A 27723-nucleotide genomic window follows, 5' to 3' on the forward strand; every position below is an offset into this window, starting at 1 on the left:
CCCCAGCTGAAGGTGCTCAAGTTGGAAAATGCCTTCCATGGGAAAGTATGGGAAGTAGCTAGAGGAGGATTTCCTGAACTAATATTCTTGCTCCTTGAAGCTAAAGAACTCAAGAAGTGGGTACTTAGCTCCTCGACTGACTGTTGGCAGCTCAGACACTTAGTCTTCAGATCTTGTAATCGTCTGAAACAGATGCCAAAGGATCTTACAGGTTACAACTTGGAGTCAATTGAGTTGGAGGGGTGTCGCTCTTCCCTTGTCGCTTCTGTCAAGCAGTTTCAACGGAAGAAAAGTTCCAAAAATCTTAAGGTTAGAAGCTAAAGGTCTTTCGTTTTTAATTTTTTGTTTTTCACAATTCACCAAAATATGATGAATGTCTATGTAAGTTGTCTTTGGCAGCCTCATAGTATGGTATTTGTTATCTTACAAGTACTAATGTGTAAAAACAGTTAGAAACTAAAGTGTGACTCAGTCTTAATTTTCTATTTCTTTTCTATTTAATGCTGACATTTTTTTCTTTTACAAAATCAGTTACTATTTCTCTTTTCCTGAACTGACCTCATTCTACTTTCTGCTTTATGTTTTCATAGATTAAAATCCTTGGCACTGAATCACAGAGTACCGATACAGATGTGTCTACAGACGCATTGGGCAGGTGATGGTTATTTCCCAATTCCCAAATATCGAGTGGTTAGGCTTGAGATGTTGTTAATCATTTAGATGGTGTTTAACAGGAAACTTGGGCCTGCGGTCAATTAAGTTTGATAGGTGTTGTCATTCTGTTACTTGTGTTAAGTGCATTCGAGAGTTGCTGGTTGAAATGGGAAACCACATTTTTGAGGTTCCAAGCTACAACATATGGTCCATTCTCAATTATTTCTCCGCTATTACATATGGATGCTAACTTTCTTTAGAAACTTGTTACTATTTATTTTTTCTGATCTCATTTTGTTTTCTCAATTTTAATTTGCACCATGTTTTGTAGATCAAAGTCTAGGGGCCTGAATATGATGAATCACATATGGAAAGGTCCGTAAAAGACGACTTGGTTGGGCTTGCAGTTAACTAACAGTTATGTGAAAACGGTATGTCTTTGTATCTTCATTCACATCTGCACGACAAATGAAATGGTGTTCCATTACGAAGAAGAATGTTTGAGGTTAGAAGCTACATATATCATGCCTCATTCTTAATTTTTTATTTTCTTTTTACATTCTTTGGAAAATCAGTAGTTAATATTTCTTTTTCTGATGATCTTATTTCATTCTCTCCATTTTCCATAGATCAAATTCAAATTCAATGGGCTTGAATATGAGGAATCACCGTATCCATATGTAGAGACTGAGATAACAATGAATTAACTGGTGTTAGAAAAATGGTATATATGTACATAAATAATGAATGACACCTTCAACTTTGATCAGACCTTAAATGACAAGGTATATATGTTGCTAGACTTGCATTCTAATAATTAACTTCATTAACCAATCTTCAATTCAAAATATAGATTTCTTGTTTGGTGCTTCTCTTTCCTTGTTCAATTCCAAGTGCTATCATTATAATAATTGCCTAGCTTGTTTAAAAAAATGCATTGGATATTCTTTGACAGCCAAATGGTTTCTCATTCCCAGGCAGGCGATTAAGGATAAACTTCCTCAATCCAACATCATAGAAATAAGCAGTTTTGAATAGCTCAAGGCCCGCAATGGATGGCTGAATACTACAGTTGCTATCTTTGATCAAGAGTTGTGTGAATGTATGGTGCTATTATATTGCTTTACATCTGGCTTTCTTTTTCTGTTCTGCAAATAATTCTTTGTTTTTATATGGTTTTGCAGAAAAGTTTTTGAACTGGGAAGCTGGTAGTGTTCAAGCTATTGGAGATGTTGAGGCAAGAGGAATTGGTTGGTTAGTTTGTTCTGCCTATGGCTATGGGTGATTGATATTTGATTTACAAGGCGACTATAGTTCTGAAAACTTCTCTTATTAGAATTGATTGCAAATTACCTGTATTATATTGCTTCAAAGCAAAGATTGATAGTGATCTTGGTTTTAAAGAATGGATTTGCTCATCTCGGATTGCAAATTCCTTGTCTTGGGATTTGAGGAGGTTATCTTCGTGCACATTATGAGGGAAGAAAATAGGTGTGCTGATTTTCTTGCAAATCTCGGTCAATGTAGAAATAAGAACGACAGTTCTTGAATCTTGAGGCCCTTCCGGAAGATATGTTGAGGCTCCTGGTTGTTGATGCTAGCGGAGCAAGATTTAGAAGAGTCAGATAATGTCCGCTTAGGACGGTGATGGTTATCACCAAAAAAAAAGAAAAAAAGAATGGATATGCACTTTGGCATTACTACATTATAATCTTATTATAATTGATTGCAAATTACATGTTAGCTAGGTTGTCTCTTTTAATAAATTAGCAAGTTGTTTGAAGCTGATAATAAGATATTTTTTTAACTTAAAAGTATTATTATTTTTCTCTTATAAAATTACTTCCATGGTTGCAAAAATTGCGCCTAGGCGCTAGGCGGTAGGAGGCCGCCGCGAGGAATGGCCTCGGCGGCCTCCTTCGCGGCCGGCCGCCTAGCCGGCCGGCTAGGCGGTCTAGGTGGCCGCCTAACCGGCCGGTTTAGCGGTTCGGCGAATTTTTTTTTTTTTTGAAAATGTCGGAAAACTTTCGGAAAGCATAACTTTTGACTCGGTTGTCCGATTTGGACAATTTTTTTTTTCAAATCGCGTATTTTTTCGAGACCTATACACCGCAATCTGCTAAAGGCGGTTTGGTCCACTAATTTCTCAAAAAAATGCTTCTTTAGCTCTTCATTTTAGTTTTTTATGTATTTAAATGGTTTAAACAATCTTTTGGACAATTTTACAACCACTTTTGTAAATAGTTTTTAAGAAATAACTATGGAAACCTTATATTTTAGTACTAAATTTTGAAAATTTTTAATTTAAAAATTTTTTTTAATTAAAAAAAAAATAAAAAAATAATTTAAAAATAAAAAATAAAAAATCGGCGCCTAGGCGTTAGGGGGCGCCTAACGTTTTTTGCAACATTGATTACTTCATTCATACCCATTTTGTGTCGTGACATTATCACATTATTATGTAAACTTTTTTTTTTTTTTTTTTTTTAAGTATAGCACAAGTTGATGATGGTGTCAATAGAGTACAAATTTGTAGTTGTTAGTAATATATAAACATATTTTTGGATGTCTTATTTGCAATTTTTTTAATATGAAGGCAGGTTTTGCAGTTTTTAAAAAAATAATTTTGTTTATATTAGTGAGCAATATTTGGTCTAAAGTCACCTCCCATTGACTATTATGACATTTTGAATCAAGTTTTAATTAGCTTTATGTTCATAATTTAACGTTATATTTGCTATACCAACACAAATGATATTAAGATATCATGTAAAGAATTCATGTGATAGCTAATATTGTGACCAAAAAGAAATATATTTTTGATCCATGAGTACTATTAAGCAATAGCGATATAATCAATTAAATTCATATAAAATATTTTGATCATATCACATACTGAATTACTAATTTGAGAATGATTACTTAACTAATATTACTAGGTAATAAGTAAAAGAAGATGATAATGAATGTATTCGTAATCATGTATAAATATGTAAGTAGGTAATGGTGAGAATGTGGTTAAAGTGATATATAGCCAAATAGATGATAGATGATTTGTTTTTCATTTAGAAAACAGTTTTTAATAGTTTTTCATTTTTTAAAAAAAAAATTGGAAAATTGTCTCGTGTTTTCAAAATGAAAAATTGTGCTAATAGACATATTTTCTGTTATTCAATTCTCCAAATTTTTAAAAACTGAACAAAATTTTCAAATTCTACTGACTCTATTACAATGTAGTATCTGTTCATAACTACTTTCTTAACCTATTCGAACTTACGACCTCCCATATAAGAGTCCAACCCGAGTGTCATCTGAGCATAATGTGTTTGGCTTAAAACGTGTGTTTAAGCTTTCAATATTAGTTTAAATTATGATTTATTTTAATTATAGCCTGCCAACATTAATTGTCAAATTGTCTTACTTGCCGGTAGTTAGCCTTTCGAATCTCCAATTAGGAATTTTTGAAGTTTTTTATTTTACAAGTTGGCCATATTGAGGCATAATTGTATTAAAAAAAGTGAATAATGTATTCGTATTCCCTTGTGTTGATGATGATGTCAATGCATACTACAAATTTGAAATTGTTAGTAATATATAATAAAATAAATTTGGAGTTGTTTGGATGTCTCATTTACCATTAGAATATGAATATGAAGTGGACTATTATGACATTTCAATAAAGTTTGACGGAGTATTTTTTTTTTTTGTTTTTTTTTGTTTTTAAAGGAGCTTGTGCAGCATTTATTCAAAATATGCTGAAATAGAGTGGGGCGGGTCAAAGTCCGCATACATACTAGTCAGCTGATTAATCGCAGTAGACGGAGTATAAAATATTGAATTCTCAATTCTTGTCCCCCATATTCTGACCCAATAAAATATTTAGAAAGATGTAAATTATAGTGACTCAATGATTCAGACATGGCCAAATATCGATACACACAGGGATCTGTTGGCTTTATATATCTACAAATCTACAAATCTAATAAGAGCGAATAATGTTAGGCCCTTAACTGGAACAAAAAAATGTCGGTACTAATTGTTTCTTAAAATGAATGGTTCATATTATTTTGATTTTAGTATCTTTTAATGATTTTCCTTATTTACCCTCTATTATATTATTTTCTTCCCTTAAATAACCCTAAATTCCGTTAGTTTAAACTTTAGTAACGGAATATTCCGTTAACTATTTATTATTCTTAACATACTCTTAATTTATATAAGGTCTTAGGTTCGAACCCCATCCCAAGTATAATTGACATAATTGTTAAACATATATTCCGTTAACTATTTATTATTCTTAACATACTCTTAATTTATATAAGGTCTTAGGTTCGAACCTCATCCCAAGTATAATTGACATAATTGTTAAACATATATTATGAATATGTTAAAATGTATTAAAAAAATATATAATATAAAATTTAACATAAACTTTGGTCAAATAATTAGCTCGACTAAATACATAGCATTCAAAGTTGAGCATCAAATATTATAAATCAGGAACTACTTTAAAATTATTTGATTTTCTTGAATTTTTTTATTAAAAAAAAAAACAAATTTATGTTAAGTTTTTTTTTTTAAATTAATCTTCTTCTGATTATTTAGAACAAAACTTAATATTTCAATTATGCTTTTGCATTATTGGAATGATTTAGGCCATTATGGTATTAATATTTTTTTTTGTATTTTTTATAATGGTACAATTATACATTACATTACTAATATTATACTATTATTTTTTTATCGGACAATGTTCTTACATCATTGTCAGACCTGCGCGGCCTAACTACAAAGTTGTTGATCATAAATACAATTACACATGGACTCTAAAACGGTAGGGTCATTTTTCAAATAATTGACAATGTTAACATCCTACTAGCTCCAATTGAACAAGTTTACACATCAAAATTTTATCAATGCATGAAAACTTCTAAAAAAATTTGTAAGTTAATTTTTACTATATCATTATATTAATATCTATTGTAACCATATATTTTGAATTATTTATTATCATCCTCTATTAACAGCAATTGTAGCAATTGTTATGGACAAACTCACAAAACAATTTGTCTCAACAAGGAATGGAAATTTAAAAAAAAAATCATTGATTTCATTATTGTTGAAGAAAAGTATGTACGACACTTTATTACTTTTATTAATTAAATAAATTAGTAGCTACAACAAAAAAGAATACATATGTATTTAATTAATTTAGAATTAGATGTCTATAATGCTTTATTTAAAAAAAAATTATTCATTATAAAAAAAAACTTAAAAGAAATATAATTTCATTAGTTATATTATCTTTATTTTCTACAATTCAAAGATTCATTACCTTCAAATTTATTAATTTATTATATTCACTACAATGTTCATTGTCTTCTTTTTTACATTATCTTGTAATTAAATATCAAAGTTATAATACAAAACATGTTATATATATATATATATATATATATATATATATATATTTATTTATTTATTTATTTATTTATTTACCAAGTATTTTATATAAATATAATAAATATTAATATTTTGTTCAATACTTTCACATGATAACATGCGACACACATCTCACAACACATGAAACATGTAGGAAAAAAACTACCACTACTAAATATCAATAGGTGTTTGTACGCTAAAGAGTTCATATTACAACTAAAATCTCAGTCATATACACAGCAAGGTAAATCTAAAACTTCCTACACCATAATCTCATTGCATGATGAATCCCTCTATGCTGCTACCAATAACCTAATTGCACATGAAACACTACCAATAAAAAAACAAAAAATAAAAAAGAAAAAAAGAGGACATGTACTGAAGATGAAAACAATAACAATGCTACCCAAAAAAAAGAATTAAGAAGAATTAGAGAAATTTAAATCAAAAGTAGTATTTATTTAGACTATCGCTTTAAAACTAAATATTTAGACTAGCGTTATTACAAAGTTGTAAACATTTATTTTAGTGACAATTATAATCAATCTCTCATATATTATCTTGCATTTATATACTTTAAATTACCGATTTAAATAAACAAATTCAACATTTATTTACATATGCATGAAAATCTCCTATATAATATTGCATTGATATACTTTGGAATACTTATTTAAAAATAATTATTGGGCATTATCTCATTCGCACAAAGTGCGTAAAAAAACTAGTGTAGGAATAAGAGTCAAATAGGTCACTCAACTACACACTAAATTGCAAGTAGGCCATCGAACTCAAAAAAACAAATGCAATTAGATCTCTGAATAACACAAACTCATGCAATTAGACTCAAAATGACATGTTTACCTCAAATTATGCTAACGTGACGGTTAACGATTTTTAAAATAATTTTAAATAAAAAATTAATTAAAATTATTTTAAAAAAAAAAGAAAAAAAAATAGAACTGCCAGAGACGATTCGTCTCTGGCAGGCTTCGTCTCTTTGGCGGAGACAAAGACCTTCGTCTCCAGCCATTTTCGTCTCCATGGCCGAAGACCATCCTTCCGTCTCCAGCCATGGAGACGAACCCTCTCTGGCAATTCTAGTTTTTTTTTTTTAAAAAAATAATTTTAATTAGTTATTTTATTTAAAATTGGTAACCGCCATATCAGCATAATTTGAAGTAAACAGATCATTTTGGGTCTAATTGCATGAGTTTGTGTTACTCTAGCACAAAACCCCATTACATGTGGTATCTGTTCATATAAACCCAACGAGTAAACGCCGCCCTCACTGAAGCTTGAATCCATGATCTCCCATTTCGGAGAGTCACTTCATGCCACCATAAGATCTTTGGCATGATAAGAAAAACTTAAAGCCATTACTCAAGGATATACACTGGGTATATCTTGCTCTTTTATAATAGTCTGCAAAGTGCAAACCACATAAGCAACCGTTATTTCGTGGAGCAGGGTCTACCATGCGCATTATGTACCCTTTCCAGATGATGTATATGGAGTTAACCTATTATGTAACTTCAGTTAACAGATTATTAATATGTTGTAGTTAACATATTATGTACATTCAATTAATTATTTACAGGTACATAATTTTTTAACTGAATACACACAATATGTTAATGGTAGATACATAATATGGATTAGAGTTCATAATACGCATGGTGAACTTAGTTCCACGATATAATTTACGATATACCAGCGAAATAAATCGCACTAAAAAATGAACGAAATGTACAACTCCAATAATAGCTTAGGGCTGAGATACGACAAAAAGTGAGCATGCTTAACATACAATTAGAGACGAATCGAATCCTACAACTATTATATAACTTAGAAACGAAATGTACACTTTTTCCTAAAATAAAATAAATAGTCTCCCTAACTTGACAATTATATATTTATGTAAATTGGTTATTATGTAGTGTGATAATATTCCGTTACTATTCTAAATAGATGGTCATAGATTCGAAAAGTCTTTTGAGTGATAGTGTTTGAGAAAGCTAAAGCTAACTCAGACTCATTTCTTGCAAATTGCAACAAAAACATAAAGCTAAGTTGTAGAAATTCTTACCAAATTAAAATTAAAGATTGCAATTGAGAGACAGAGAGATGGCTTGTGTTGCTTTAACTTCTCTGATTGGAAGCATTAAGATTGAGTTTGTGAAATCCACCCCAACACCAAGGGCAAGGCTGTGTCTCTATGATCATCATCAACCACTAATCAAATCTTTGCTTGATAGCCTTTCTTTTCTGCAAGCCTTTCTCCAGAACAAATCCAGTGGAGATGGAGATTATGCACTCAGAGATTTAGAAATCCAAATCAGAGACTTTGCACTCCAAGCTGAAGATGACATTGAATTACAAGTAAGCAACTTCCTTTTAGCCCTTTTAGCCAAAGACGCCAAACATGAAGAAGAAGCTTCCCAGGAGCTCCGTCAAACCTTGCGAAAAGCAGCCAAAATTGGGGCAGAGTTGTTGCAGATTATCAACAAAGAAAACGAGCACGAGAGAGAGAGGGAGATGAGTTGTAATGCTTTAACTTCTCTCAGGAAAACAATTGATAATGCTTTAACTTCTCTCAGGAAGATGGAGTACAAGTTATCAATGGCATCGTCTCTTCATGATAATGATAAAGCTGGAATCAAATCTAATTTATTGGAAAAGCTTTCTTCTTTGAAAGTCTTTCTGGACAAGGAATCAAACGGTGGAGGTGGAGGTACTGCCGCAATGAAAGATTTGGAGACTAAAATCAAACACCTTGCGCTCAAAGTTAAATATGGCATCAATGTTCAACTAAACAATTTTCTTCTGGTCAAACACACAGCGTATGAAGAAAAAGTTTCCCAGAAACTCCATCAGACTATGCAAGAAGCAGCACAAAGCGCAGAAGAGTTGTTGAAGATAATCAACAGTAGTAGAAGAAGCAATGAAGTTGATGATGATGAGGCAAATGAAACTCAACCATCAAATACTACTTGGTTAAAACATCATGCCACTGTTGAGTCTGATGGATCCTTAATGGTTGGCCGTCACCATGATTGTAGAGTCATAAAGGACCAACTCTTTTCTTCCCGATATGAGCCACCAAAGTTAATCTCAATTGTTGGAATGGTGGGTATTGGAAAGACTACTGTTGCAAGAAATGTGTATGAAGATCCATCAGTTGCATCACATTTCGATGTAAGAGGTTGGGTTACTATACCTCAACACTACGATAAGAGCAGAATGCTAAGCGACCTTCTTCAGTCAATTACGCCAGAGGAGCGAAATGTAGTTAAAAAGGGAAGCACTCCATATGAACTACAATTGCAGGTACGCAAATGCTTACGTGGTAGGAGGTGTTTAATTGTTTTGGACAACATTATAAGCACTGAAGCTTGGACTGACATCAGAAAGTGTGTTCCTGATGACAAGTTTGGAAGTTGCATATTACTAACCACTAGACACTTCAACCTAACCGACCGGTATAAATACTTGAGGTGCTATACCCATAACATGACTTTGCTAGATTCAAAAGAAAGTTGGGAACTATTTTGTAATAGTCTTTCTATTGAAGAGCACTTGGCCCCTAAATTTGAAAAAATTAGGAACCATGTTGTGGAGAAGTGTGATGGATTACCCCAGTTAATTGTTGAAGTTGCCAAGCGTTTAGCTAAATGTAACAACATACAAGAAGGGTGGAAAAAGATTGAAAAGGAATTAGAGTCATTGGGACTTCTAGATCGCAATGCACTCAGTGTTAGTTACAATATGTTGCCACACCATTTGAAAGTTTGCTTTCTATACTTTGGAGTCTTCCCAAAACGTAAAAAAATTCTTGTTAAAATGCTTATAATGTTGTGGATTGCCGAGGGATTTGTGAAGCTATTGAAACATAAGGAGTTGGAAGATGAAGCTTATGAGTACTTACAAGAGCTTACTGATACAAGTCTTCTCTTAATTGAAGATCAAAGTTGTAACGGCAAAATAAAGACTTGTAGAATGCACAGTGCTATGCATAGCTTCTGTGTAGTAGAAGCTCAGAAAGAAGGTATTTTATGTGCAGTAAATACTCAGCAACATCTAGGATTGTCTTTAAAAGCATTTGCAAATTCCTGTCGTTGGCTAAGTTTGTACTCACACAGTTTTGACTATTATGTGCTCTTTGGTACAAACATCCCTCGCTCCATTTTCTTCTTTCACGAAAATCCTGATGAAATGTTTGTTCCTCCCAAGCTGTTAAGAGTTTTGGCTGTTGATACTTCTATATCACTTCAAAGCGTGCCAGTGCAATTAGGGGGTTTAGTTTTTTTGAGATACCTATACATAACACAATGGTACAAGGATCTAAATGATGTAGTGTCAAATAATCCAAATTTAGAGACACTTGTTGTTTCTGGTAATGGAACACCAACTGTCCATTTGCCATCTAGTATTTGGAAGCCACCACTCTTAAGGCATCTTGAACTTGGCAATTCATTTATGGTTGGTCCTCCAAGTGCATATAAGAAGTATTTACAAACATTATCTTGCATGGTGAGGCCAGTTCATTGCAGAAAAAAGATGTACAATAAGTTCCCTAACATAAAAAATCTGAAACTTTTGCTGAAGGATGACATAGAGCCTCCCAGTCACATTGGAGGGTGTTGCAGTAATCCTATTATTTTGGATCATTTTGACTATTTTAAATGGCTTGAGAAGCTAAGCATCACAGTTTCTATTGGTTGCAATGCAGCCCTTCCAGAACTGGCTAGGTTTCCTTCAGGACTAAAGAAGTTGAAGTTGAGTGGAACTAATATTTCTGGGAGGGACTTGAATGTAATTGCCATGTTACCCAAGCTTAGGGTGCTCAAGTTGGAAAATGCCTTCCATGGAACAGTATGGTACGCAGTAGCTGAAGGAGGATTTCGGGAATTAATATTCTTGCTCCTTGAAGCAAAAGAACTCAAGAAGTGGGTAGTTAGCTGGAATCAGTTTCCGATGCTCAGGCACATAGTCTTAAGATCCTGTAACTGTTTGAAACAGATGCCAAGGGATTTTGAAGGTTACAGCTTGGAGACAATTGAGTTGGAGGGGTGTAACTCTTCCCTTGTCACTTCTGCCAAGCAGTTTCAACAAATGAGAAGATTCAATGATTTAAAGGTTAGAAGCAGCTAAAGCTTTTTTCATTATATTCCTAGCTAATTTTTATTTCTTTTCTATCAATGTTGTCATTCTTTACAAAATCAGTAAAAAAAAAAAATTTAATCACTTCATTTTCTGGATTATTTTTCACAGATCAAAATTCTAGACCCTGGATATGATGAATCACAGAAAACACTAACAGAAGTGTCTATGTAAGATGTCTTATATATCCAGCCTGAATATGATGAATCAAATATGGAAGGGTATGTAGAAGACGATTTGGTTGGGCTTCCTTTTCTTGAGCTGATAAAACTGAAAGAAGTCTCCAATGATTCATATTGGAAAGGCACTGACAGAAATTTTAGTAAGCTAAAGTTCTTGTTCCTTAGAGCTAAAAACTTCGTTTGTTGGAAATTTAATTAAGGGGAACAATTTCATTATCTTGATCTCTTAGTCCGTAAAAGATGTTGTTCGAGTTTGGAAGTGGTTCCAACTAGCTTTGAAGAGATCATCTGATATAATGAATTGAGTTAAAAACTTGCTCCCCGGCCTTGTGTTTGACTTCTGCCAATGAAATTAATGATGCCAGCTGGCAAGAAAATTATGGATACAACCGCATTGCTATTCACCATGGTCTGTCTCTTCTCTTTACCAAATCTGTTATCAGGCCATTAAGTTTGTAATTTCTATTAATCCCGAGTACTAATATGCTTTTGCAGATTCATATGCTAACTGAAGAATACCGTTTATGAAATTCCAAACTGGGAATCTGCTAGTGCTCAAGTATTGAAGATGTACCGGTAATTAGAGGAATTGCTTGGGTATTGTATTTCATTCTAATTCAAGGATGTGTTTCTCAACTCATAGTTAGACTATACATTTTATTATTTGATATGTATTAGTGATAAGGACGGTTTTCACACATCCATCAAGTATCAAATCACAGTATAGAGTTAAGATATCGTTTCACTCGAGATGACTCTTGTAATATTAGGAATTGATGCAAAGTGGAGTTAACAGAATGAAATTAATATATATATATATATATATATATATATATATATATATATATATATATATATATATATATATATATATATATATATATATATATATATATATATGTATATCTAGAGAAGCTGTATGTATTTCTCTAGAATCACAATATGAAATTATCTCGCAAAACTTGCACCTCTACAGTTGCTAACAACTCTGCAATTTATTTTTGTGATGATGATGTGTTTTTTGCATTCTTTTTGGTGTAAACAGGGTAGTTAGGAGATTTTGAAAAGGTTTACCAGCAACTTGGAGCATCTTGGTGTAAACAGGGTAGTGAAGAGAATCTTGCCTCTTAAAGCTAATAAACTCGAGCATTGCATAGGTGACGGTGATTTCCCATGTCTCGCGTGGTTAGTCTTGAGATGTTATATATTGTTTGGAAAAGTTCCCTTGGTGTTCAATAGAAAATTTGAACCCGTGGTCAATTAAGTTGGATCGTTGTGGCCCTTTCGTTGTTGCTTTTGCTAAGCATATTTGAGACTGGGAAGTTGAAATGGGAAACGGCATTTTTGAGGTTAGAAGCTACAACATATGATCCATTCTCAATTATTTCTTTTCTATTCCATATGGATGCTAACTTTCTTTACAAACTTGTTACTATTTCTTTTTTTGATCTAATCTCATTTTGCTTTCTCCATTTTTCACAATTTTTTCCATAGATCAAAATCTAGGAGCCTGAATATGATGAATCACATATACAACAACATGAGCCTTTGTATCAGCTGCATGCCAAATGAAATGGTGTTGCAACCTTAGCTTGTACAGAAAATTGAAGGTTACAAATGAATTGCTTCCTCATGACTTCATCAACTCTACTAATCTTCAATTCAAACCTTAGGTTACTCAGTAAATTGAGTTGCACAGCACACGTTAAAAAAAATGATGTTCAATAAAACCAAACATCAGACTTTTTGGTAGAACAAAATTAAGAAGTAAAAGAAATGAATATAGTATTTGATCTGTTATAAAACATGACTAGTTTTCTGGTTTCTTTTTTAGAAAATGCATTTGATATTCTTTGACAGATAAATGTTTCTCGATCATTTACAGGGCATGAAGGGTAAACTTCCTCAATCTCACATAACTGAGAGTTGTGGGGGTTCCTGGTGAAAGTAAGATGCTATTGCAGAGTATCTGAAATATGCTAATAGATGGTATTGAAACATAGGCTCAAGAGCTCTGCCAAATGGACAATATAAAGTTTTGGTAAGCATATTCGAGACTGGCAAGCAACAGCATACGATCCATTCTCAATTATTACTATTTGTTTTTCTGATTTGATCTCATTTTGCTTTCTCTATTTTGTACTTTTTTTTTCCATAGATCAAAATTAAGGAGCCTGAATATGATGAATCACATATAGAAGAGTAAATAGACGACGATATGGATGGTATATGTGTGTGAGGCTGCATGTATCTTTATATCTGCATTTACATCTGCATCCCAGATAAAATAAAATGAAATGGTGTTGCTACCTTGTACAGATAATAAATGAATTGGTTCCTCATGACCTCATCAACTGATCTTCATCAACACAGAACTTAGATTTCTTGTTTGATGATTTTCTTCCCTTGTTACTAAGTAAATTCCAAGTGCTATTAGAATTGCCCTGTTTAAAAAAAATAAAAAATGCAATGAATATTCTTTGATTGACAAATAGTTTCTGATTTGCAGGTCATTAAGGCAAGTCAGATCATTCATTTTAAGACAAAAATGCCAACATGAAAGAGAGGGAGGGAAGAGAGAGAATGTCCAAGTTCGTTTTGCTAATTTGGGGTTTTTTCAGAAAAGTGAGACCCAATGCATTCTAAGGCCAGTCCCGTGCTGCATGCGTGAAGGCCACAATGGCGCCCAGCGGGCGTGTTAATGGTGTTCTTTTACTTTCTCTTTTTTTTTTTTTTTTTTTTTTTTTTTTTTTTTTTTTTTTTTTTTTTTTTTTTTTTTGAAATCAACATTTCTACCATCTTCTCTTTCTTAATCACACTTACAAAAATTTTTCAAAAAAAAAAAAAACTCCACACTATTGAGGCAGCCACGTACTGAATTACTAAACCCGATAATAAAGTAAATGGATAATACGGTAATAAAAGACAAAGAATATATGTCGCGGAGACAATTCTTGTATTGATAAAAGTTTGTAGGAGAATTACAAGGAGAATGTAATATTCAGACAAGATGTAGATGTCCTAACAAGACAAGAATAAGTTATTTTATACAAGCTAGCCCAGTGAACAGAACTGGACTCCACCTACCTTTCAAAAGTAATCATTACTTGAGAAAACGCTCCGCATCCTTTGCGTTCATCTTTGTCTCTGCGTGCTTCTGATGGCGGCACCGCCGGGGGCCGCCGCGCCCCCTCACCGCACTTTTGCTGATATTCTATCGAAATCATCTGAATCCTCGCCTCTCCGGCCGCCGGGGCGTTATAAGGGTATGCCCGCGGTCTCCTTCTCAGACGACGACGTACAACAATTCTTTGAGAAGTTTCGTTTTGCACTAGTAGGCAAATTCGCCAAAAGTCGCCCGCCGATGGCTGATCTTCGCAAGACTTTTGACCAAATTGGCTTCGGTGGCGCCTTCACTCTAGGCCTGATCGATCAGAGGCACATTCTGATAAACTTTGATCATGAGATCGATTTCCAGCGCTGCTGGCTTCGAAAGACATGGTCGATCAAGGGATCCCTCATGCGAGTCTTTCGCTGGACGCCAGATTTTCGCCCGGATGTTGAGTCTCCCATTGTTCCTGTTTGGCTAGCGTTGGAAGGCTTGCCGGCTCATCTCCACGACAAGCGGGCCATTTACTCGATTGCTAATCTGGTGGGCAACCCCCTTAAAGTCGACACCTCCACCTTAGTACATAATCGCCCGTCGGTAGCTAGGGTGTGTGTGGAGCTCAACGTAAGTTTACCTCTCGTCGAACAAGTCTGGATCAATAATGGCTCTTACGGAGGTTTTACGCAGAGGATAGTCCATGAATTTGTACCACCATATTGCTTGGGGTGCCGAAAATTTGGGCACCAGGACTCAGAATGCCGTTCTCAATCTTCAATTCACCGTGATGCTCCCACTGGCCATCAGAATGAACCAGCGCCCCTCAAACAGCCGCATATTGTCCCTCCGAGAAAAAGATGGCGTGTAGTAAATCATTCAGATGAGCCAATTCCTCCGGTAGATGACCGTATCAGGCAGTCGGCACAAGACGCTCCATTGACTACTTTGGTGGCTCACCCAGGCACTCCAGTGGACACGGTGAGCTCAACATCGCCAGTTGACATCCCGGATGCCAACGTCTCTTTTGGGGCCGTACTTATAGATGACCAGTGCCTACGCCATTCGACCACGTCTGATTCTGTGCCTGGCCATTTGTCAGATGGAGATGAGGTCCAGGTTGGCCCTCTCAACCAGGCCTTGTTAGACTCGTGGAGGGAGGACAGCAGGCGTTTCTCTTCCAAATTGGGTAAATCTCAGCCAGAAGCGTTTATTACGGTCACTAAGAAGAAGTCTCGGCCTCGAAAGGATTACTCGGCAAATGTCCCTGCGGTTACAACACGGTTGGCTGCTGGTAAAATCGCTCGTGTCTCCTTCTCACACCGGCTAAAATGAATGTTCTCAGCTGGAACGTCAGGGGCCTACTTACCTCACGGCGTAGGCTCAAGAGATTAATAAGACGTGAGCGCATTCATTTAATTTCAGTTCTTGAACCAATGGTCAATAATGATAGCCTAGACAGCTTTGTGCGGGGTTTTAATCTGGACAATGGCTTCGCTTCTGCTGAGTCAAAAGTTTGGCTGATGTGGTCTGCAGCTTGTGAAGTGGTAGTACTGGCTGATAATGACCAATTTCTGCATTGTGTGGTGAAATATGTGCCTTGGCAATTCTCCTTTCAGTTTTTAGCAGTGTATGCCAAGCACACGAGAGTGGAAAGAGCCAGATTGTGGGCTCAGCTGACCCCGCTCCTGCTGGACACAAATAGTCCAGTGCTGCTTGGGGGCGACTTCAACGTTATCTCCAGCATCTCAGAATATCGAGGCTCCGCTATACCAGACACGAATAATATCTCGGACTTTGCGGATTTCATTAGTGACAACTGTTTATTTGATCTAGCTGTTTTGGGCAGTCAGTACACCTGGTACGGGATGCGGAATACAGGGCCAGTTTGGAAGAGACTAGATAGATTTCTCATGAACCCCTCTATGAGGGATTTTTTCACAGATATTCGGATTAATGTCTTGGCCAGGACAACCTCAGACCATGCGCCACTCTTGCTCAACGGGGAAAATAATAGCTTTTCAGTCTCGAAACAATTCCGTTTCCAGAACATGTGGATCACACATCCAGATTTTATGCAGGTTGTTTCTCGCAGCTGGTCAGCAACGGCAGACGGGGGAGGCATGCGGGCTCTGGCTTATAAGCTCAAACATCTTAAAATTGCTCTGCGGGCCTGGAACAAAGATTCCTTTGGTAACATCTTTGACAGGATCAAGTGTCTAGAGGCAAGTGTGTCTAGAGCAGAAGATGATTATGCAACAAGTCCCACGGGGGACAACCGGGCATCGCTGCATAAACTACAAGCTGACCTCGCCCTTGCCCTTAAGCAAGAGGAATGTTTCTGGAGGCAGAAAGCGCGGGTAAAGTGGCTCAAGGAGGGGGATGCAAACACCCGGTACTTTCACACAATGGTCAAGGATAGGCATCGACGGCAGAGAATCAGTGCAATTAAGTCGGAAGATGGAGTGCTTCTGACCTCCCAAACTGACATCCAGTTGGAGGCGGTATCTTTTTACTCTAAGTTGTTTGCGGCGGAGGACTGTTCGGTGATGGAAGATTTACTGAGTTACCTACCGGATAGCCTTGCGGCATCGGATGCGGATCAACTAGTGACCCCGGTTACGCTAGCCGAAGTGAAGAATGCTGTCTGGAAGCTGGATCCCGACAGTGCTGCAGGCCCCGATGGCTTCTCGGGCTCTTTTTTTCGGCACTGTTGGGCAGTGATCCAAAATGATGTATATCATGCTGCGATGGATTTTTTTGTTGGTGTGCCTGTCCCCCGGGCGGTAGCAAGTGCCCAAATAGTGCTTATACCCAAAAAGCCACACCCGAAATCTTTCACGGACTTCAGGCCCATTTGTCTTTGCACTTTCATCAGTAAAGTGCTTACCAGAATTGTAGCTTCGCGGCTCAGTCCAATTCTCCCTAAACTAATTTCAAAAGAGCAAGCGGGCTTTGTGGAAGGGCGGAGTATACAAGACAACGTTCTTCTGGCTTTTGAGCTCCTACAGTATCTTGACAAGAAATGTCGGGGCTCGAATGTTGTCGTTAAACTTGATATGATGAAAGCATTTGATCGGGTGGCGTGGCCTTTCCTCAGTGCTGTCTTATCAAGGCTTGGCTTTCCGCCTGCCTTTGTCACAATTGTTATGAATAACCTCCAGGCGACGCGGCTTTCAGTTCTAGTTAACGGAGTGAGTTGTGGTTTCTTTCAGCCGTCTAGAGGTGTAAAGCAGGGGGACCCGCTCTCACCGCTTCTATTTATCTTGGTTTCTGAGGCCCTGTCCCGTTCTCTTATCTTAAAGTTGGGTGTTGGCATGGTCTCGCCTTATTCTACGGCCCCCCGCTGCCCTGTGGTTACTCATCTGGCCTTTGCAGACGACATTGTCATTTTTGCAAATGGAGCTTCGGGATCCTTAAAGGCGCTTGCAGAGGTTCTTAAAAAGTATGAGGCAGCCTCTGGTCAGAAAATTAATTTTCATAAGAGTTTTTTTGTCACTGCTCGATCGTGCCCGAGTCACCGTGCATCTGCCATAGCCCGCATCCTTGGTATGCAGCAGTCTTCGCTACCTTTTCGTTATTTGGGAGTTAATTTATTCAAAGGCCGGAATCGCCCAATATTTTATCAACATCTATTAGAGAAGATTGATGACAAGTTAGTATCCTGGCATCGAAAACTGCTTTCCCCGGGTGGCCGTCTTACTCTTATCAAGCATGTTCTGGCGATGATCCCTCTGTACACAGCAGCCTCGGTGATGCTTCCTCGCCAAACGGAGAAAGCTATTGAAGCTAAATTTGCCAGATTTTTTTGGGGTTCAGTGGAAGGTCGTCCGAAGAGGCATTGGGCGGCCTAGTCCAAGCTTGGCCTTCCCGTGGAGGAGGGGGGCTTGGGAATCAGATTGCTTACCCCTATTCAGCATGCTTTCTCGGCTAAGCTCTACTTCCATTATTTGCAGGGAGGCACATTATGGAGTGAGTTTATGCGAGCTAGTTATCCAGAAGACCGTGAGCGGGCAGCCCCCTCCCTCACGTGGCGTCGCATGCAGGACTTAAAGGAGTTCGTCACCGAGCACACGGTGAGCGGCTCCTCGGGATCCCCGGTATGGTCTCTTTCGACTTATGGAAATTTTACCTTTTCTTTAGCATACAATGCGCTTCGACCGACAGGTGGTCGCTGTATTTCTGCCTCCTGTATCTGGGGCGGGGGGCTGCCTTCAAAAGTGTCTATTTTCATGTGGAGATTGCTACGCCGTTTGCTGCCGTTTCCGGATATTCTACAGCGGTTTGGTTTTTCAATGCCCTCGGTATGCCCATTCTGCCGGAGGGATTCTGCCAGTCTAGATCACTGCCTCCTCAGTTGTGCTAGCGTACAAGATGTCTGGGTTTATTTTGCTGATATTTTTGCATTGCCGAGGGCCGTTGCCAGCTCGATACGTTCGCAGTGTCACTCATGGTGGTTATTGGCTCCAGCCGGATCTGCTACAATGTTTTATGCGCAACTGCTTCCCTGCCTCATCTTATGGTTCCTATGGAAGGCCTACAATGTCTGCCTTCACGAGGGTACTGCTTTTTCACCAGCCGGCTCCATTCACATGATTAAGAGGGAAGCCTTTTTAATATCTCTATCTCACCCGATTAAAAAGAGTGGGGGCAATGATTACCTCCTTGTATCGGCTGGTCTCGTTACGGGCTTTGCTGCCCCGCTGCAGCGTACAACAATTTGGGTAAAATGGCTTCACCCACCCGAAGGAAGATTGAAATTAAACACGAATGCTGTTTTTTCGGATGCTGGGGCAGCGGGTGGAGCATGCGTTCGGGGATCTCGTGGCCAACTGATTGTAGGCTTATGCTTCCGCTTTGAGGCCTCGTCAGCCATGGAAGCGGAAACTCTATCTCTTCAGCTGGCTGTACAATGGTGTGCTGCCTTTGCCATGGCTCCTTTTGCTGTGGAAGTCGACTCTCTCTCCCTTGCCAACTTGATCTCTGCGCACGATACAAGGATTCCTTGGAGAATTGAGCCAGCAGTTTCTTACGTTCGATCCACTCTTAGTTTATGGGGTTCCAGTATACGACATATTTACAGGGAAGCCAATCACGTTGCGGACGCTCTTGCAACAGCTGGCCTCGGTTTTAACACTTCAAAAATTTTTCATACTTTACACTCACTGCCTTCTGCGGCTAAGCTGGCCTTATTTTTTGATGTAAGGGGTTTTCCACGCGTCGGGCTATTCGTCGCCAATAAAACATGTTTTTCATTGAAAAAAAAAATACAAGCTAGCCCCCCTACCGCCCCATGAGAATAGGGTGGGCGGTTGGATCACGGTTTGACTGTACTGTGTTCGCATGCACACGCCCGAGGCCCCGGGATGCCTCCATTGAAGCCGCCCTTCGCTACATGGCCCCCGGGTCATGGCCGCCCTTATCTGAGGTCGACCCCGGGGTCGAACTCCATCAAGGTCGTCCTTGGCCAAGGCTGAGGTCGACCTCGACCTTGGTCGGGGTCGACCGCGACCTTGGCCAACGTCGACTTTGGCTGAGGTCGCCCTTGGCCCCTCATGTCGCGACATCTCCCTTCCGGCTTGGTTTGCCCCGATCCCATATCAAATATCTCCCATTGGTAAAAGGGTGGTATGACCAGAAGAGTAGAACAAAACTATAGGATTCCTCCGTTTTATATTTTTATGTTGACTTTTAATTTGAGTGTTGCAACCATTTGTAGATTTTTTTTATGACAATGAAAACCCATAACGACTACTGGAAGGTATGTGTTGGGTGAATCTTATTCTTCGATAATAGCCCGTATACTACCCAGGAGAAGTAACTAGACTAGGAAGACCATATATATACTTTAGTCTTGACTTTTAAATTTTTTTTATTTTACACGTTGATGATGGTGTCAATATAGAGTACAAATTTGGAGCTGTTAGTAATATATAAACATATTTTTGGATGTCTTATTTGCAATTTTATAATATGAAGGTAGGTTTTTCTGTTTTTTTAATTAACTTTTGTTTAAATTAGTTTGCAATATTTGGTCTAAAGTTACCTCCTATTGACTATTATGACATTTTGAATCAAGTATTAATTAGCTTTATGTTTATCATTTAACGTTATATTTGATATACCAACACAAATGATATTAAGATATATCATGCAAAGAATTCATGTGATAGCTAATATTTTGACCAAAAAAATTATATTTTTGATCCATGGGTACTATTAAGCAGTAGCGATATAATCATTTAAATTCACATAAGATATTTTGATCATATGACATACTGTATTACTAATTTGTAATGATTAATTAAGTAATTAATGTGGTAAATCCCACCGGTATATGTGTTCGTATGTTATTGAGTGACGTATTTGAAAATGGTAGCTCGGGTTACAATGTCCGAGGGTTGGAGGTTCCCGAGCTTATAAGGGCTCTAGAGAGAGAGAGAGAGAGAGATAGAGCTGAAAATCCCTCGCATAAGCGTCTAGCGAGGTATTTATAGGCAAGAGGAGTGTGACACGTATCTCTCATGCACCCGACGGCCTCGAAAGCCTATGGAAGAGTGTACACATGCACAAATATGTCTGATCTATATATCTAGCCAATTGCTATTGGGGTTGGTTTGAGTGCTACTATCGCCCGGAATCTCATCCAAGTAAGCAGGTCGAAACCAAACATATATAAGAAGGTAAAGGCAGAGGCTCCTTAAGCCATAAAGACGTTCAACCATCAGGCTGGGTTGGTCAGGTACGATATTCATGTCTGGTCAAATCGGGAAGTGACTCTTGCCTTGCGGTGACTTGTATCCGACCATGTCCTTAGTATAAAAGGGGACGTAGCGCATGGTATGTTCTCTATCAATGATATTACCACTACAATTTAGCACAAATGTAAAAACGTTAGTTCAAAAACATGACGACTCTTAGTTTTTTTTTTTTTCTTCTTCTAGAAATAGTAAATGTGTGTTTAAGCTTTCAATATTAGTGTTAAATTATGAATTATTTTAATTATAGCCTGCCAACATGTCAATTAAATTGTCTTACTTGCCGGTAGTTAGCCTTTGGAATCTCCAATTAGGAATTTTTAAAGTTTTTTATTTTACAAGTTGGCCATATGAGGCATAACAATTGTATTAAAAAAAAAAAAAAGTGAATAATGTATTCCCTTGTATATGTTGATGATGATGTCAATGCAGACTACAAATTTGAGATTGTTAGTAATATATAATAAAATAAATTTGGAATTGTTTGAATGTCTCATTTACCATTACAATATGAAGTGGATTATTATGACATTTCAATAAAGTTCTATAAAATTGGAGAACTCTTTATATATGTATGTATATATTCGCTAACCTCAACAAAAATAATAAGAAGATAGAGAAAATTACACTTTTGGTCCTGTAACTATATGAGTCTTATTAATTTTAGTACTTGACTTTAAAAACTAACAATTTAGTTCCGTAATTATGTATTTTTAACACATTTAATCCTCCCGGTCAAATCACCGGCGAAATTTTGCCGGAAAAACATAACTCATTTTAAATTAAATATACGTGGGGCAAAATTGTCAATTTAACCGTAAAAAAGAAAGAGGCCAAAGTCGCTGTTCAGTCGCTGGGCAGAGTAATGAGAAAATTCCTAATTTGATTTCAACTTAATTTCTCAAACCTACGAAGAACGAATTGTGAAGACACTCTCCTACCCTGGGCAGAACAGCCACAGTAGATTTCACCTAATTTGATTTCAACCATAAGAAATTAGAAATGGTAGGGCTCTTCTCGAGAATATTGAAGAACCTTTGCAGTGGACAGAAGCAATGTGGTCTGAGTTCACTGAAAGGGGAGTTGTAAAAAAAAAACTCGAAATTGTAGATCTATGCAGCTATCACCACGTCTCCACGCTATAACGAATTTGTTGTGCCAATATATCGACTCAAGTGTCTGGAACGCTTGGCAGGAACCAGTGCATACAGTCCTGGCCCCAAATGGCGACTACATCCTTCTTTCCCAACCAAATTGCGGGATGGGCATTTGCCCGGAGCTCGCTCAAATGAGTCAGATCAAGTATTCTGATACTCGAGCCTTCTATTGCCACATTAATGACACCGTTAAGCTTTCTTGCTTCCTTGTTCACACCATTGTTTCTGGGATCAACCCACAAGTCAAGTTGTTTAGGTATCAGTATTCATCCTTCCATGGGAGTCGCTATTAGGAATTAGATTGAAATCAAATTAGGAATTTTTCTCATTAGTCATTACTCTGCCCAGCGACTGAACAGCGATTTTGCCCTTTTTCAAAAGTTAAATTGACCATTTTGCCCCCACTTATATTTTTTTTTTTTGAAAATCCCCCACTTATATTTAATTTGAAATGGATTACGTTTTTCAGGCGAAATTTCGCCGGTGATTTGACCGGTAGGACAAAATGTGTAAAAAAATGCATAGCTACGGGGGATTTGAAGGAATGACAAATAGGAACCATGAAGTCTTGTATCACGTTATGCCCTTGTAAACTCCAAAAGAAATTTAGGATAAATTGGAGACTCAGTTCATTGAAAAATTTATAACGAATAAACTGTATCTAAAGCTAAAGCAAAATCTTTATAGTCTTAATGCATGGGGGTTTAGACTTGGCGCGTCATATTAATGCCTTCAGCCACATAATCTCATATCTGGTCAAACTTGATGTCAAGGTTGAAGATGAAGACAAAGCGATGATCTTGCTATCTTCATTACCTCTTTCCTTCGAACATCAGATGGCACTACTTTTGAGATTGAAAAGAGACTGCGAACAGGAGGCTGCAAAAGTTGAAGAAACAAGAGGCTGCGAACGTAGCAGCTAGCAGTTACTAATAACAAGTTTGAACATTGTTTGGACTTGTTGGATGTTTCCAGATACTAAATGGTGTGTGGTGCATGTAGTTGACTAATTGGTATTTGCAATAAGAACGATTGGTATGACAGGTGAACGGTTGAGGGCGAACGACTTGGCTAGTTGGTATTTATATTAGTAGTATTAAATTAAAAATATAATTATAATATTTACAAAAAGATGTCTGCTCAGGTATAAATAATAATTTGTTAGAGAAAAAATAAATGAAATTCATGTTTTACCTTTATTTTTAAGGGAAAAACATCCATTTAACAAAAAAAGGGAAAAATATGGCTTTCAAAATAATTAAAATTAATGTAGATACATATAATTTAGAAAAAAAAAATACTATAGATAACTTAAAAAAAACCATTCCTTTCAATAAAAAGTTTACTACAATAATAAGGAGATATGGCATATGAAAAGAGATTATCTAAAGTTGAAGAAACAGAGACTGCGAACGTGGTACATGCTGATAACTTAGATTATAGTGAATGTGATATTCTAGCCATTACTAGTGACAAGTTCGAACATTATTGACTTGTTAGGTGTTTCCAGATACTAGATGAAGATGTGAGGGTGCTATAGCGATGAGCAGCACAAGGGTTGGGTGGGCTGAGGACTTAGCATGAGTCACGACCGATATGACAGGTCGATGACTAGGGGTGAATGACTTGGGATGAAGCAGTTTGTGAGCATGCACCGGGGGAACGCAAAATGGTGCGGTGCGTGGTGTATGTAGTTGGCTAGTTGGTATTTATATGAATCGCGACTGGTATAACAGGTCAACAGTTGAATGGCGAATGACTTACCTAGTTGGTATTAATGTTAGTAGCATTAGTATAAAGATATAATTATAATATTTACAAAAAGATATCTGTATAAACAATAATTTGTTAGGAAAAAAATATACGAAATTCATGTTTTACCTTTATTTTTTAAGGGAAAAATATACACTTAACAGAAAATGGAAAAAATTATTACTTTCAAAATAATTAAAAATTAATGTAGATACATTAATAATTTTTCAATAAAAAATTTACTACAATGAATGAATACCCCTCTGGATCTGGCATTTTCTCTTCTCAAACAAACAAAAACAGAAAAATAGTTGAGCTTGAGTGAGTTAACCTAGAGAGATGGCCATTGTTGCTTTAACTTCTCTTATGTCAACACTTGAGCTTGAGTTTTTGCAGTCCACCTCAAGGCCAAGGCCAAGGCCAAAGCCAAGGGTATCAGTTGATGAAACTCATGAAAGTGGGTTGATGTGTAGTCTGCTGAAGCGCGAGCCAAGCGTGTCTCTTTATGGTAAAGTAGAAATGCTCCATAAAAAGCTTTGTTCTTTGCAGGCCTTTCTTGAGAAATTCAAGCGTGGTGGTGGTGGTGGGGCTGAAATCAATGATTTGGAAATCAAAATTAGAGACTTTGCGCTCAAAGCTGAAGACCACATTGAAATACAAGTCAGCAACTTTCTTCTGGGCAAGGATGGATGGCATCCACAAAAAGCTTCTCAGGAGCTCCATCAAACCTTGCGAGAAGCAGCAAAAAATGCAGCAGAGTTGCTGGAGATGCTGAATGAAGAAGATGATGAGGTGAAGATGGTCGGGTATGAGAATGTTAAGTTGACTGGATCCTCACAGTCACAGTGCTTTGAGGGCAGAATAATGGTCGGGCGTCACCATGATCGTACAGTGATAAACAACTCCCTCTTCGATGTCGACGAATATGGCAAACCAAGAGTAATTGCAATTGTTGGGATGATGGGTATAGGAAAGACTTGTTTAGCCAGAAGTATCTACAATCATCCCTCAGTTGCATCGCATTTCCAGGTAAGAACTTGGATTACTTTACCTCAAGAATACCAGCATGTGGATCAAACACTACGGGATCTTTTGTCGTCAATTTCTGGAGTAGAGCCTAAGCCAATTTCAATTCATATTATGATTTCCTTAAGTCCACTGCAATTGGAAGTATATCAACGCTTAGCAAGTCGGAGTTATGTAATTGTTCTGGATAACTTATGGGACAATTCAGCTTGGAATCATATCCAAAGATGTTTACCTCGTGGTGGCAGAAGTCGCATATTAATAACCACAACGCACTTCGATAAGAAAAGCTATGCTGATATAAAGTTTTATAAGCGTAAAATGGCTTTTCTGGATCCAAATGAAAGTTGGGATCTATTCTGCAATATCCTTTCTCCCAAAGAATCTATGGCACCTAAATTTGAAAAAATTAGGAGTGAGGTTTTGGAGAAATGTGAAGGATTACCACAATTAATTGTTGAAGTTGCAAAGCGTTTATCAAAATGCAACAACATACAACAAGAATGGAAGAAGATTGAAAAGGAATTAGAGTTGCTGGGAGTTCTAGATCGAAGTGTACTTGCTCGCATATACAATCAATTGCCAAAATATGTGAATGTTTGCTTTCTATATTTTGGAGTCTTCCCAAAACGCAGTGAAATCTCAGTTAAAACGCTTATTAGATTGTGGGTTGCTGAGGGATTTGTGGAGCTGTTGGAGCATAAAGAGTTGGAAAATGTAGCTTATGAGTATTTACAAGAGCTTGTTGATAGAAGTCTTATCTTAATTAGTAGCCGGGGCTCAAATGGCAAAATTAAGACTTGTAAGATGCATGGTAACATGCATACTTTCTGTGTAGGAGAAGCTCAAAAAGGAGGTATTTTATGTGCAGTAAATATTATGCAATTTCCAGGAGTTTCATTAAATGCATTTGCAAATTCATGCCGTTGGTTGAGTTTATACACACATAGTTTTGACTATTATGTGTTGTTTGATACAATTAACTCTCGCTCCATTTTCTTCTTTCATGAAAATCCTGAAATTTCTGTACCTCTCAAGCTGTTAAGAGTTTTAGCTTCTGTTCCACCTCCATTCTTCCGAAGAATGCAAATGCATTTTGGGGATTTCATTTTCTTGAGATACATATCTGTAGCACAATGGTTTGAAGGTCTGGATTATATAGTGTCAATTAACAGTAATTTGCAGACTCTTGTTGTTTCTGGTAATGAATCACAAGCTACTGTCCGTTTGCCATCCAAAATATGGGAGTCACCACAGTTGAGGCATCTTGAACTTGGCAATTCCTATACAGTAGATCCCCCAAGCGTTGATAAGAAGAGTTTTCAAACATTATCTTGGGTGAGTCCAACCTATTGCCAAAAGGAAATGTATAACAAGCTTCCAAGATTAAAAGCACTGAAAATTTTCCTTAATGATGAATTAGAGCTCAACTGCACTTGCGGATCTAGCAGTAATCCCATCATTTTGGGTAATCTTGAATATTTGTTAGTGCTTGAGAAGTTAACGATTTCAGTTGCTATTGACTGCACTGTAACCCTTCAAAATTGGTGTATGTTTCCTTTCCGACTGAAGGAGTTGAGGTTGAGTGGGCTTATTCTCTTTAAAACTAATTGGCAAGTTGCCCCTGCTTAGGATGCTCAAGCTAGAAAATTCCTTCCATGGAAAAGTATGGGAAGTATCAGAAGGAGGATTCCGTTGGTTAGAATTCTTGCATCTTGAAGCTAAAAACCTGGAGCAGTTGAAGGCTAATAAATATTCCTTCCCATGTCTCCAGCACTTAGGTCTAAAATTCTGTTATTGCTTGGAAGAGATCCCTCAGAGTTTTGCACATATTTCCTTTCTGCGGTCAATTGAGTTGAAACAGTTCAGCCCTTCTGTAGTCGCTGCTGCCAAGCAGATTCTAGAAGGACTGCTTCCAATACGAAGAAGAATGTTTAAGGTTAGAAGCTATATCATGCTTTATTCATATATATTTTTTAATTTTCTTTTACATTCTTTACAAAAGCTGTTACTATTTCTTTTTCTGATATCATTTCATTTCCAATATTTTTCCATAGCTCAAAATTGACGGGTCTGAATATGAGGAATAACAATATCCACAAGTAGAAGATGACTTGGCCGAGAACACAGTGAGCTAACTGTTATTAGAAAAATGGTATGATACATATATGCCAATTAATTCCTACATACTATTTGTTATATTATAACATGACTAGTTTTCTGTCTTCTTTTTCAAAAAAGGCATTTTATATTCTTTGACAGACAAATGTTTCTAATTTGCAGGGCATTAAGGATAAATTTCCTTAATCCCAGGTATTTGTCAGTGTGGGTTCCTTGTGAAGATGTATTGTCATCCGTGAAACCCTTGCTAGTGTGCTTGAGTTAACTAATGTTGGTGGCTGTGGCATGGAGGTTTATTCATCTTGTGCCTATATGAGATGATGAGATGACTTTAAATCTCTGTTTATTTTGTGTTTTGCAAATAT

General features: G+C 37.0%; 4 protein-coding genes across 5 annotated transcripts in view; all 4 read left to right on the plus strand.

The window, feature by feature from the left end:
• Positions 1-13786, plus strand: part of LOC109192085 (putative late blight resistance protein homolog R1A-10) — a 44707-nt gene extending 30921 nt beyond the window's left edge. Inside the window, exons 7-9 of the mRNA XM_019342687.1 lie at positions 12487-12790; positions 13327-13482; positions 13600-13786. The gene's annotated coding sequence lies outside the window, so the exon portion shown is untranslated. The remainder of the gene's footprint in view (positions 1-12486; positions 12791-13326; positions 13483-13599) is intronic.
• Positions 1-27723, plus strand: part of LOC109192092 (putative late blight resistance protein homolog R1A-10) — a 185287-nt gene that overhangs the window by 54919 nt on the left and 102645 nt on the right. Inside the window, exons 5-9 of the mRNA XM_019342703.1 lie at positions 591-655; positions 986-1085; positions 26810-27176; positions 27295-27392; positions 27521-27649. The gene's annotated coding sequence lies outside the window, so the exon portion shown is untranslated. The remainder of the gene's footprint in view (positions 1-590; positions 656-985; positions 1086-26809; positions 27177-27294; positions 27393-27520; positions 27650-27723) is intronic.
• Positions 8154-13386, plus strand: LOC109192076 (putative late blight resistance protein homolog R1A-4). Its single transcript, XM_019342674.1, has 4 exons — positions 8154-8478; positions 8908-11235; positions 11452-11619; positions 13327-13386. Exons 1-4 carry the CDS (start codon positions 8224-8226, stop codon positions 13384-13386), a joined length of 2811 nt encoding a protein of 936 aa, XP_019198219.1. The 5' UTR covers positions 8154-8223.
• LOC109192088 (putative late blight resistance protein homolog R1B-17) lies at positions 24494-26703 on the plus strand. 2 transcript variants are annotated; one of them, XM_019342700.1, is made up of 2 exons: positions 24494-26575; positions 26689-26703. In XM_019342700.1, the coding sequence occupies exons 1-2, from the start codon at positions 24551-24553 to the stop codon at positions 26689-26691; spliced, it is 2028 nt and encodes a 675-aa protein (XP_019198245.1). In that variant the 5' UTR covers positions 24494-24550; the 3' UTR covers positions 26692-26703. The 2 variants fall into 2 exon arrangements, with proteins under 2 accessions (XP_019198245.1, XP_019198244.1); XM_019342699.1 differs by lacking the exon at positions 26689-26703 and adding an exon at positions 26652-26681.

This window comes from Ipomoea nil, unplaced genomic scaffold, assembly GCF_001879475.1.
Source record: "Ipomoea nil cultivar Tokyo-kokei standard unplaced genomic scaffold, Asagao_1.1 scaffold1768, whole genome shotgun sequence".
Classification (NCBI taxonomy): domain Eukaryota; kingdom Viridiplantae; phylum Streptophyta; class Magnoliopsida; order Solanales; family Convolvulaceae; genus Ipomoea; species Ipomoea nil.